The 13,720-nt window shown below is 41.6% G+C and overlaps 1 protein-coding gene across 1 annotated transcript in view; it reads left to right on the plus strand.

Annotated features, from left to right (window-relative positions):
* FAM91A1 (family with sequence similarity 91 member A1) overlaps positions 1 to 13,720 on the plus strand; it is a 1,899,235-nt gene that overhangs the window by 243,347 nt on the left and 1,642,168 nt on the right. Inside the window, exon 6 of the mRNA XM_044066590.1 lies at positions 8,627 to 8,740. Coding sequence (XP_043922525.1) covers positions 8,627 to 8,740 — 114 coding nt within the window. The remainder of the gene's footprint in view (positions 1 to 8,626; positions 8,741 to 13,720) is intronic.

Below are 13,720 nucleotides of genomic sequence, written 5' to 3' on the forward strand. Positions count from 1 at the left end.
AAAGGCATTTGACACAATACCCCACTCGGGCATCATAGATAAGCTATCCAGCTTAAATATAAACCCCTGTGTCACAAGATGGGTCGCAAACTGGCTCAAAGACAGAACCCACAGAGTGAGAGTTGCTGGAGCCATGTCAGACTCGAAACCGGTCACAAGTGGTGTCCCACAGGGTTCTGTCCTGGGACCACTCTTGTTCGGTATATACTTTTCTGAGGTACAGGCAAACGTGGGAGGACTATGGCTCACCAAGTTCGCAGACGACTGCAAACTGGGCCATAATCAACTCTCCAGCTGACACAAACATCCTTCAAAAGGTCTCACAGAGACAGATAACTGGTGCCAGCACCATGGTTTAAAGCTAAATGCCAAAAAATGTATAGTCATACCCTTTGGCAAAAACAATGTGCCCACAAATTACCACATAGGCGGAAACCCATTAAGTACAGATAAAGTTATTAGGGACCTGGGGACCCAAGTTGATAGCAATCTCTCCTTTGAAAACCACATTGCCAAAGTGGTTAGAAAGACCTTCTACATAGCCCATCCCATCACGAAGGGTTTCACATCTAGATCAAGAGAGGTAATCGTGCCCCTTTATTCATCCATCATCAGGCCCATCATAGAATACAATGCCCCTTTTGGGATGTACCTTACCCGACACCTGCAGCAATTAGAAAGACCACAAAAGTATCTCACCAAGAGGATCAACGGTCTCAAACAGATGCCATATGCTGCTCAGTTAAAAAAACTCCAGCTCTACTCAGTTGCATACCGCCTACTTCGAGGCGATCTATGCCTGACATACAAAGCAATGTCACATCCAGAATTAATAGACATGCTCCACCTCAGTAAATCTAAATCCCTTCGAGCCACACATTCGAGGGACTTGAACCTCAGCACAGAAATAAATAGAACTTGCTGGAGGGACAGGTTCATAACCCAGAGGCTCCCTTCCCTCTGGAATAGAATTCCAGTTCATGTGAGGCAGAGCACCTCACTGAATCTCTTCAAGAAGAATCTCAATAAGTGGATGGGGGATCGTAGGTTTGTCCCAGGGATTACTCCCGTGTCACTATTAGACAGAGGCACAGTAAACTAAACCTTAAAAAGGGCACAGTATACTCAAATCAAGGGGTTACTCAAATCAAGGGGTGGCGTAAGCCATACAGAATCTGGCTAGGCTTATAATTGCCCCAGGGCAGATAGCCTAGTATGAACCTATGAACCTATTCATGCCAAAAGTGGTCTCCAATGTGGCCTTAAATCAAACCATTCATTTACCTACTTTCTACCCAAATCCCCAGAATAAAGGGGAAAGACTTCTGCATGCTTTGGATATACACAGACAGCTACGATTCTACTTGGACAAAACAAAAGCTTTCAGAAAAACTGAGCAACTGTTTGTAGCATATGCTGCAGGATCAAAGGAAAGCCTATTACAAAGCAGACGATCTCCAAATGGATAGGACACTGCATCCGCTTCTGTTATGCACAGCATGGCAAATCTGTGCCTAAGGGCATTAGGCCTCATTCTACCAGAGCAGCAGCCACTTCAGTAGCTTTCCTCAGAGGAGTACCAACCAAAGACATATTAGAAGCTGCAACCTGGAGCTCAGTGCACACTTTCACCAAGCACTACCACTTACCTCTCTACTCCAAATCCAGAGCAGGCTTTGCCACTGCAGTTCTGCAGGGATTGTTAGCCTCGCCAAATCCAATTTAGACCCAGCCACCCAACCTCAGCTTTCGGATTCTACCCAAGTGTAATGACTGCAACAGTGAAACACGATGAACGTAGTACAGTTGTGTACCTACCATAAATGTAGATGTTCGAGTGTATTCACTGTTGCAGTCCAGGTTACCCACCCTACATCCCCCTCTTTACTGGGACTATTCTGTACTTCTCAACTCTATACAACCTATGTGGTGTATTTGCTTGTAGATGAAGGAAATGTTTACAGTAATATATGCATGTTTTTTTGGCATATTTTTATCTTTTCAGCCTTCCTATCTGGGGGCACCTGACATCTGGGGCAAGAAAAACCAAGAAAATGGCGTTGGTTGCAACTTTTATACCCCTGGCGCACTGACGTCAAGGAAGAGGCGACAGCAACCAACGCCGGGCTAAGACTTTGGAACTCGGGCCGACTGCAGGTTGCCTGCCAGCAGGATAATCCAAGTGTAATGACTGCAACAGTGAATACACTCAAACATCTACATTTATGATAGGTACACAACTGTACTTTTTCACTTCCACATGTTACCAACCCCAAATGGTTGGTCAGATCTACCCCCAAATCAGTGGGCAGAGGCTCAAAAGCAAGTACTTTCTTAAGATTAAAGACTATTTAGACTGTACCAGAAGAGGAAAAGGGACAAGGTTTCTACTCAAGACTTTTTCTGGTACCCAGAAAAGACAACTCATGGCATCCTATCCTGGACCTGTCTATCCAAAACACCTTTTTGGTGATTCCAAAATTTAAGATGCTATAACCCTTCACCAGTTGCTTCCCATGATAGGCAAAGTTGGCAACACTGGATTTAAAGGAAGCTTACCTGCACATCCCAATCAGGGAATCTTGCAGAAAATACCTACGCGTCAAAGCAGGCTGCATGCACTATCAGTTCTCTGCACTGCCATTTGGCTTATCTACTGTGCCCAGGGTATTCACAAAGTGCCTAGCTCCAGTCATTGCATTTTCCAGGCAAAGAAATATTCAAATATACCCATACCCGGACGATTGTCTAATTCAGGCAGAAAGCCAGGATATACTTCTGAATCATCTGGCATTTGTACAAAAGGTGTTAACTTGTCTAGGGTACACCATAAACGAAAAGAAATCACATCTGGTACGCTGTCAATAAATTATATTCCTGGGAGCAAGCTTGAACACAACTTCCCAGATGGCTTTCCTCATGCCAGAGAAACAAATTCATTTGACAACTTGCTTCAAACTAGTGGCCACAAAAACCCTGCTATCTGCAAGGCAAATATTGGAAGCCTTGGGGTTCATGGCCTCGTGCATTCTAGTAATTCCATATGCAAGACTGCATATGAGGAAACTACAGTGGTATCTAAAATGCCTATGTCGTCAAAATTCTCAGGATCTAGAAGCAATGATTCCTGTCATACCTTGCCTACGGTTAGAATTCCTTTGGTGGGCGGAGGCCTGCCACCAAAACAAGGGACTACCATTCACTCTACCCTCTGCCGCCGAAACCCTAACAACAGATGCATCAGACTATGAATGGGGGGGGGGGGGCTCACCTGGCAGGGAAGTGCATTCGGGGCAAATGGAACCCAAGTCAAATGCACCTGCATATCAATCAAAAAGAAATGTTAGCTGTACAGAATGCTCTGACAGCCTTCAAGGACCTCATTCTTCTAGGACAATTAATGGTAAAGACGGACACCACCACTGTTATGTGGTGTATAAACAAGCAGGGGGGGTACCCATTCTTACCCCCTCTGCAGACTAGCCATGGCTCTGTGGAACATAGCCTTGAGCTACTAAGTGCATCTACCAGGCTCAATTCCTGCCAGGAAACCTAAATACACTGGCAGACAAACTAAGCAGAAATCTCATGGACCCACATGAGTGGAAACTGGAACCAAAGATTTATAACATGTTGATCAACAAATGGGGGATTCCAGATATAGACCTGTTTGCCTCCCCCCAGAACTACCAATTGGACAAATTCTTCACAAGGACTCCCCACAAACAAGCTTGGAAAGTGGATGCTTTGACCTTCAGCTGGAAAAATCTATCAGTTTATGCCTTTCCTCCTCTGCCTCTCCTCTCCAAAGTTCTACTATAAGATCAAACAGGATAAACCAAGGATGATACCGATTGCACCAGACTGGCCACGCCAACACTGGTTCCCCCTCTTGCGCAGTGTGTCACAGCTGTCCCCATGGCACCTACCTCAGACCTCTACCCTGCTGTCTCAGCAGGAGAGCCAAATTCTGCACCCCCAGCTTCAAACCCTGAACCTGGCAGCCTGGCTAATTACCTAATCTCTCCGTTACCATCCCTCAGTAAACAAGTGTTGGATGTCATCTTGGAGGCAAAGAGGCCTAGTGCTAGAAAATCTTATGCTGAAAAATAGAAAAGATTCTGTGCCTGGAACCAAACTCAAGGGATGGCCACAACAGCGCCCACTTTACCTAAGACTCTTCAATACTAACTGAGATGCTTCACAGGGGCCTTTCCTTTTCCTTCATCAAAATTCACGCCTCAGCCATTTCAGCTCATTACAACACAGAACCATCCCTCTTTTCTCACCCACTGCTCAAGCAGTTCCACAGAGGGGCCAAAAAGACCACCCAAGGGAGCCCCAACTCCAGCCTTGGACCTTAATTTTGGATTGGAAAAACTCACTGTTTCCCCCTTTAGAGCCAGCTGCAACTGCCGAGTTAAAATTCCTTTCTTGGAAAACAGCTTTCCTTTTAGCAGTCACTTCAGCAAGAAGGATATCTGAATTACAGGCCCTTATGGCAGTGGAGCCTTTTGTCATCTTTCATGCGGACAGGGTGTCCCTCAGGACCAGTCCCTCTTTCATGCCCAAGGTGGTATCCAGTGTGGCTCTTAAATCAGTCCATTCATTTGCCAACCTTCTTTTCTAATCCACAGAACAAAAGGGAACAGATACTGTACTCCTTAGATTTGCACAGACAACTTAGATTTTACTTGGACAAGACTAAACTTCAAAAGAAATCTGAACTGCTAGTGGCATTTGCTGCAGGGGCAGAGGGGAAGGCTATTTCAAAGCAAACATTTCTAAATGCATTCATTTCTGCTATAAGCACCATGGAAAACCTATCCCACAGGGGATTAGACCCCATTCAGCCAGGGCTGCATCTACCTCTACAGCCTTTCTCAGAGGTGCCCCTACCAGAGACATCCTAGAAGCTGCTACCTGGAGTTCTGTACATACTTTCACCAAGCATTACCATTTGCCAATTTTCTCTAAATCCAGAGCTAGCTTTGCCACTGCAGTCTTGCAGGGCCTTATAGCTGGTCCTAATACTGTCTAAATTCCTCCTCCCATCCTTAGCTTTGGGAAACTACCCAAATGTGATAACTGCAACAATGAAACACGAAGAACATAGTACAGTTTTTGCACTTACCATAAATGTAGATGTTCGAGTATATTCACTGTTGCAGTCCTGGTTACCCTCCCTCCAGCCCCCTGACTTCTTTTGGCTATACCTCTATTCTCCTCTACTATACTTAAAAGAATTTTGGTGTATTTGCTTTTTTGTTGGAGGTATAACTTTGTATATTTATATTTAATTGCTTCCCATTAAGGGGGGCATCTGACATCTGGGGCAAGAAAAACTGATGTAATGGCGTCGGCTGCATGCTTTATACCCCTGACTACCTGATGTCACGGAAGATGAGACAGTAACCGACGCAGGACCCGAGACTTAATCAGGCCGACTGAGGGCTACTGTAAGCAGATAACTCAAATGTGATGACTGCAACAGTGAATACACTCGAACATCTATATTTATGGTAAGTGTACACAACTGTACTTTTTTTTTCCACATTGCCTATCTTATCGCTCTTGGTGATTGTTTTGTTAACAGTTCTGCTTGAAACTTCTGAAAAAAAAAACTCTGACTTTTTTGGAATGATGCCAATGCCATTGTTTTACAATCAACTAGCACCAGTCTAGTTAAACTGTAGGTCTTCCCCTGCATATTAATAAGTGAGTTTGCAGGAGACAGCTACCACATAATGACTGTCATATGCAGTTTGTAATCTTTCCAAGGGTAGATAATATTAAAATAGGTAGTAAAATCTGAAAATAAACAATTAAACCAGCCACTGTAATCAGGTGGCTATAACTTCTGAAGTCATGTCTGTGATCATTTTGTCTTCTGATGGGAAGAAACAAAAAATGGCTGAAGAAGGCATTCACCGTAAGGAAAAGACCTTTGTGCTAATGGTGCAAACACAAGAATTACTATAAGGAACATAATGAGGCTTTTTCTCACAAATGCTGTCAAAATAGGCAGAAGTAATTGCTTCGAATGATTTCTGAAACTGAACATGGTAACTGAACTCTGGGTTTCCTGCAGTAGAAGGAACTCCATGTCAGAGCTTAAGGCACTGGTAGAAGTACAAATGCAGTTGTTATAGATGATTGATGCTTGTCCCTGTGATCCTAGCAGATTTACAAAAGGCCTTCAATGCCCATGATTCTGATATTAATACTCACTTCAGTCTTTGTTTTGATTACTTTGTCCATGTCTTTCACTAAGCTGCCCCTCTATTAAACAGACATTATTTCTGTGTGGAGTCTTCATGTCCTCCCTGTGGTCGCATGGGTTTCCTCCCACATCCCAAATACATGCTGTAGGTGGATTTGACACTCCAAATTGGCCTTAGGTGTGAGTGCATGCATGTGTGTGCCTTCTGTGGAAGGTTGGGCACCGGGCTGGCAACTCGACACTGTAAAACTCCACTGCCAATCCTGAGCAGACAGGTGATACGCTGTGGCGCCCCCTAACCGGGAAAAGCTGAAAGAAGAACATTTGATAAAAAGAATGTAAACAACAATGTCATAAAGTGTTGTCATAATGTATGTTTTGTCTTAGGAATATAATTTAGAAATTGTCATATTGTCTTGTGGACTATGCTGTGGCTGAAAGGGTCTCCAGAACAGCCCATCTGTCTGCTTAACAAATAAAAATAAATAAGGTGGCATCATCCTAAGTCTCACAAAGAAGTGAGATGTAGATCATTGTGTATACTGTACCTAGTCAGCCACTGTACCTAGATAGCATATGCATATAAGTTACTGAGCATGTGTAAGGCAAGTGCTATTTTGCATACTCAGCCAGAGTGAATGCAGACATGAATGGAGATGTACATGCAGGTATGTTTTAAGTTATGAGTCAGTCAGCTTAAATATATCTTCCAGTTACAGCTCCTTATGTGTTTATGTACAGTAAACAACTTGAACCCATCACAGTGCCACAGTGTCTCATTTGGATACACAAGACATGCAACACCCCTTCATTATATTTACCTTTGTTTAATTATCAGAAACTAATGCATAAATGTGTCAAATGGGTAGCTTCAATGAATGTACAAAGCCGTCTTACTCCCCCATTTGATACACTGGTTTTAAAGGCTTAAACTCTGTACTTGCTGAACCATCCAAGTTTTTATCTTCAGTAGCTAAGGCATACTGATCCAGAGAATTATGAGGAAGTAGAATATTGCAAGGCTGTAGTTCTTTTCCTTTCCGTTTCCTTTGGTATGCCTCCTGAGGCTGTTATTTTCACAGCCTATACACTTCCTAAAGAATTTTTATGCTTGGGGTATAAAGCAGGATTGTCCTGCTACTCTCATGTTGCAGTATTCATAACTGTAGGGAGGTTACTTCCTGTAGGGGTTTATGCCAAACTCAGTAAATTTATCTATTATCCCCAAGTGGGGGATAGTGTCGAAAGCTTTGGCCAGGTCTAGGTAAGTGGTGTGTACCATTGGACCTTCATCCATGGCCCTGGTAACTTTCTCAAAGAAGTTCACCATTTTGATTTGATAATGCTTTGGAGCTTTCCTCCCCGGGCTTCTGCTGAAAATGAGCTCCTACCCATTTGGACTTTCCGGGTAATCGAGTGTCAGACAATAAATAAATAGTTAAAGTTGTCAGCTGAACATGAGAAAATTACGCAGGGCAGACTTATTAATATGTAAACTAACATGATTTGTCCAAACCAAGACAGCTTTAATGTGACCTTTAGTTAATGATGGCAATGTATACTACTCAGAGTAATAATAGGGAGCCAGATGAAAGGTAAGGATAATTGTTAGATGAAAGATAAATGTACACCCTGATGTAATTGTTTTTTAGTAAGGATGCAGCTGTGATATAAAATGTGATGGTGTTTTTCTTATGCCATCTGTGTTTTCAAACCTGTTAATTTCTTTGTATAAGAATGTGCTTGTTTGAGAATTTAATTTTCAAACTTCATTGCATCATTTCTTAAACTAAATAATGTTTCTGTTTCACAAGTTTCATTTTATTCATTTATATAAAAGTAATTACATTGTACTGGTAAACTGTGACTGTTCATTTACATCTTTTGAAGAGGGACTGATTAGTAATAGCTATCGTAAGTTAACAGTACAATTGACTTATTTTAAGAGTGCATTCTTGCTGTGTCTGTGTAAAGTAGTTTTAGGCAAGAAACAGTTACTGTTGGCAAGACAGCAATGAAGGACCCTGGGCTAAGAGTGAGGCAGATGGATTCGTGGAAAGTTGGTATTCATAGCTCTGTACTTTATTTGGATGTGTCAAGGTTTCGTCATAGCTTAAGGTAGCAGTGTTCATCTGACATATACTTGTGAGGGTGAACAGCATGTTTGTATATTTTTGTCACTTGTATGGTTTGTAGGGCTGTCCCAAAGGCACTGGTTTGTTTTGCTTCTTCTGATACGCTTTTCTCACAGACCTGGTGTTCTCTTGAGTATTTGTCACAACTGTACTTCCTTTATCAGCAAAGCAGCAGCTTTGTTTACACTGCACATTTTAGATAAACTGTTAAAATATGCCATGGTAGTCATTACTGATTTTTTTTGTCTTTAATGGATTGTGCAAACAGAAATTTTTCAGAAGGAAAAGTGTCCGTGATCTTCTTCCAGTAAAACCGGTGGAAATTACTATTGAACCTTGGTGGGTAGTGCAACCTGGCTATATTACAGAGGGTGACATTAAGGTACAGTATGTGATTTTTAAATGCTGCTGTTTTAATAACTTAATTGTGACAAAAGCATGTTGTTTATGACTTTCTCAACATTTAATCAAGATGGTAACTTTGGGTGGAGATTTGCACAGAGGTTCACACTTTCTGCATATATGGTGTTTCCACACATTTCAGAGAGTAAGCCTTTAATGTCTTTCAAGCCGCAACTTTTTCAGGGAAAAAATTGAAACTCTTTATGTCTTAAAGGGTTTGGCTAGAATACATGCTATGTCCATGGCCTGTGTCATTTTTGAAAGGACTGTAATTCAGCAGCAAGAACATCCAAGCCACTGTTAAGACATACATTTTTGCAGAAGGAGGAATTACAGCTGATCGTGATATCCCGACAAACAGGCATCCCATTCTCTTAGTCCTAACAGTCAAACTTAAGATTTTGACTTGCTCGTTAACCACTTCTTGGTTACCTGTACTGCACAGGAGGTTGTTCTAATCAGGTTGTTCAGTCACGTTAAAATAGTTAAAACAATAATTTCATATCCTTAGGCTGTTCAGCATGTGGAGAAGTGGCACACCTTGGAGTTTTGTTTCATTGCTGTGCTTCACTGAGGCTCCAGTAGGACGCTATGCTTCTTTTGTAGTTGGAGAGCCCATCCTTGTTTTCTAAAGTGACTATTTAAAAAAGCTTGTGGAGACTAGAAGTCTAGGATTTTGCTTTAGGGTCCTCATCATCTACTGGGTGGCACATGTTACTTTTTGATAATGCTGTCAGTCAGTACTTTGCTTCTACCATGCAGAAACCAAAACACTCTGCTTTTCCCAATGAATTCAAATCATCTCCCATAGCAGAGTTGGCATCCTGAGAATGTTGAAATTTCATGCAGCCTAAGCTTTTGTTTTTCCTTTTGGTATGAAGTGGATATATTCCTTTTTTTTCTGGCTCCCTTGGTTGACTTTTTTCATCTAATTCAGAAATCTAAAACAGCAAGCCTTTGTTTTGATTCTTACTTGGGTTGCATTTTTCTTGCAGCTATAAATGATTCTGCTGAACGTTTGTACCACTACTGATTTGTGTTTACTTAGTCTCAATTTACTTGACTGACAGTTTGTCATGTTGAGTCATTTGCTTTTGCATTTTTCATTATTAGATCCTCACCTGATAAGAAAAATGACAAATGCTGAAGTGGAAAACTGCATCCTTCCAGAGACAGGCATAATTTGTTCATTTTTCTATCTCAGAAAAGTACATAGTTTAGCATCTGCATTTCTTTCGAGAAAATTATATCTAAATGTGCCTCAGCTGTAAAGCCATATCTAGATGTAAATGAAAGTCTGTGTTATTGTGACTGTGGTTCTTCCCCTTTTTAATATTTTAAGTTTCTCCTAATTCAGGAAAATATATAACTTTCCCAATTTATTTCTGTTAGTGAAAATTCAGGTACAATAGAAGGAAGTGTACACGTCAATGAGCCCACTCTATTAGAAGTTAAAAAGTTAAATATAACTTGTTGTTTTTTTCTGGTACCTGTGTGAAATTTACTTGTTATTATAAATGTACTGTGATGAAGCTTTTCTCCCTTGGTCTCCGCTGAAAAGGGCTCTGCCCAGTCAGACTTTCCTGGACAACAAAAAGAAAGAAAGAAAGAAAACAAATCATGGTCTGTTAAAATGAGTGTGTTATCTGGTAGATTTGAATCTTAAATGAGTGTGTTATATGGTAAATTTGAGTCTTTGCTGTGCTGGTGTTTGGTGAATTTCACAGGAAGGCTGCCTTAAATGCTACAGGTAGCCATTTTCTGAAGTGGTTGTTACCTTTTCTTCATTGGCAATAGTTTGTTTTACCACTGTATTGGAGAACACCCATCCATCCATCTTTGGTCACTGTATCTTCTCCTCACTTTTGCTGTTTTGACAACAGGAGACTGGCTTAAATTTAACACCGAGTGATGTCTTAGGTAGTGTTTTTTTTCTTTTTCCATGGCTTCTAATCATTATATCTCACCTGGTCTACCCTCCAAATTTATTGGAACAGGTCAAGGAGAAAATCTATGCCTGTTTGAATTCCTAAGAGATTGTGGCACATCTCTCTGTATTTCTGTCTGTGATATTGTGATTTTCTACTTTTGCCATAAAGTATTTTTACTTATTAAAAAGTGAGACTGATGCTGCTGTTCAGCATGGTCCCCAGTTAATATTTCCGTGTCTTAACTTTAATATGTATGTAGTAATGCCTATGCTCAAGGAAGATTTTCCTGTAACCTCTTTTGGCTCATCTTCTTTAGAAGTAGATGTAGGTCAGTGCATTTCCTGTATGGATCTATTTTGTTGTCAATGACTTTATTATTATTATTATTATTAGTAGCGTTGTCTCCTCACAGTAAGACGCTGTCCGGTTCGATTCTCAGCTAGAGTGTCTTCTGCGTGGAGACATGCGTGAATGGGCCTACCTTCGTTGAAGGTTGTGTGTCAGGCCTGGCAAGCCGGTACGTAAAAATCAACTGCCAATCATTAGCAGACCGGAGTTCTGCTGTGACGACCCCTAACCGGGAAAAGCCGAAAGACACAAACAGACACAATCATCATCATCATCATCATCATTACTACTACTATATATATTTTTACTTAATAAACTTTATTCTCCTCTGCCAGATGTAACTCATCTTGCATGATGTTTTTCCATGACCTTAGTTGGTTTTATCCTCCCAAGCTATTAATGCCTCAAGCATTATTTCTCCTCTTTTGAGTCTTGCAGTATCAGTTGACCCTTTATTTGTGCACCCCTGAAAACAAGGATTTCTTCCTCTGGGTAATGATGCATTACTGGCTATTGGTATGTACACTGGCTGTCTTGAGGATCACACTGGCAGTAGCTGGGGATTGCAAAGGAATGGTAAACTGCTTGAAGACCATTGGTGGAGAGGATGTGATGTTTATGCGTTGAAGTCCCTGTCTGACATTTTTTGGTCCTGATCCTTCCCCCATAGATTACTCACATGGCTAGGCATCCCCTAGTCACACTCAGAATACCTCAGTACTAGCCTAAAGATTTTTATGACAGGTTCACAACTTCTGATGTTGTCATTGCTTAGATCACTGTTGCAATATTCCAAGCTGTTAGACTATCTGGCCAGGTAACCTGGATACCCAGCTGGGGTATCGACATCAAATCTTTCTATAGAGCCATATGTCTGACAAATGTCCTAAGCCCATAGGTTGAAGGTTATATAATAAGATGTGCATGAGAGCCTCAGATTATATTCTGCCAGTCCAAACGTAGGTCTCGCACCCTCTGACGTTCTTCATAGTACACTGTTGCAGTACTGACTCTTTGGATTCCTGCTTGCAGGAGTCTGAAGGCCGACCTGAATACCAGACCTCTCACCCTTCCCTGTTCTGGTCCAATGCCCCCTCCCCCATTTAATGTTAGGATCTTGGTGGTATGAAGGGTAGTTGGCTGGAACCATCTTCAGTTCTTACTTGCTACAGTTCAGCGAATGCCTCATTCCCTGTTGCAGTGTGTTCAGTCTGTCAGGTCAGCTTGAACCAAGAGGGTCTGATAACTACCCCGTGTTGGGGAAATTTCTTATTCTTTCTATATAGATTATTGTTCTAATTGTCATATCATACATTTAGTAACTTTTGCAGAGTAGGAAGCAAATTCCAATGAGAAATTTTTCTATATCGATTATTGTTCTAATTGTCATATCATAAATTTAGTAATTTTTGCAGTGTAGGAAGCAAATTCCACTGAGAAATTTTCACAACTTCTGTCTTTTTTCTTGAGTCTGGAACATAACATGCCCAACTCTTCCCAGTGTACATATTTTAATATTAGGGCTGTAAAACTTAAGGGCAAGTCCCAAGAAATGTAATTTGGAGCAGTAAGTATGTGGTTGGACTAGACCTGCTATGCCACCCACCAGTCCCTTTCCAGATTTCCCCAAGAAAAAGCAAAAGCACTTTATGGAGAAAAGAATTAGGAAGGACAACAGTACAGTTTCAGTGTCTGGCAGCCACCTTGGTTTGAGGTGGTTGGTACCATTGAGGTGTTCTTGCAGCCCCCATACCCAGTGTCTTTTTTGACTGAATCATCTGTTGGGCAGCATCCCTCAGCTATTTGTCAGAGAGGAAGTCGAAGTGAACCTTCCAGCTCCCTGATGCTTTTAAGTCAGACCACACAGCAAAGTCAAAATCCAAGCCACAATAACCCCACTGGTTGTTTTGCAACAACAGCTGTCTGGTTCTCATCCCCATTACTCCCAGCTCATATCTTGGGACCTTTTCAGACTAGGTGTAGATTACATGGAATTTATAAAATCCATCCAACCAGGCCCTAAAAAAGATTATGCTCCAGAGATCCTCCTGCTAAGAGAAAATGAAAGTCTTCTCCACAGAGGGACTCTGATTCCGCTGACTCTAAGTGGGAAGATTTAGCATATGTCAGTCATCTTTTCCTATCTTCTTTCGTAGAGTCATATTCTGAAGACATCCACTCCTCATCTTTGCTACTTGAGCAGTTATCATTTGGTGATAACCTTCACAGGATGAAGAGAGCTTTCTCTTGGGAGTCTAAAGAGTTCTCTCATGCCTAGTTCAGGTACTGATAACTTCTGTACTTCCCTGAACTCAGACCCTTGGTTGTTCCTCTAGCACTTGAGGTTGTTGTTTTCCATGAAACATCTTTGCAGCCAGATTCCCAACCCTCTGCCCCTACGAAACCAGATCACCGCTATAAGATCTATAAATCCCATTAAAAACATTGGTCCAATGGTGGATCCAGCAGTGGTGTCTCAATTCCAGTAGGGGATCAGGTGGGGCTTCTGTCAAGAATCTATTTCCAAATGACAGGGAACGTAGGATACTTTTCCAGTTTGGTAAGAAAACTTGCACCTTAGCTATTGTTGGCCATTAAAGGTCTCATCTGCCAGTTTCATGAGCTGAAATGTCAGGATTTTCTCCATGAGCAACTGAGAGAGAAGGCTACAGATTAAGAGA

Source organism: Protopterus annectens, chromosome 3.part1, assembly GCF_019279795.1.
Source record: "Protopterus annectens isolate FY-2018-M chromosome 3.part1, PAN1.0, whole genome shotgun sequence".
NCBI lineage: Eukaryota > Metazoa > Chordata > Ceratodontiformes > Protopteridae > Protopterus > Protopterus annectens.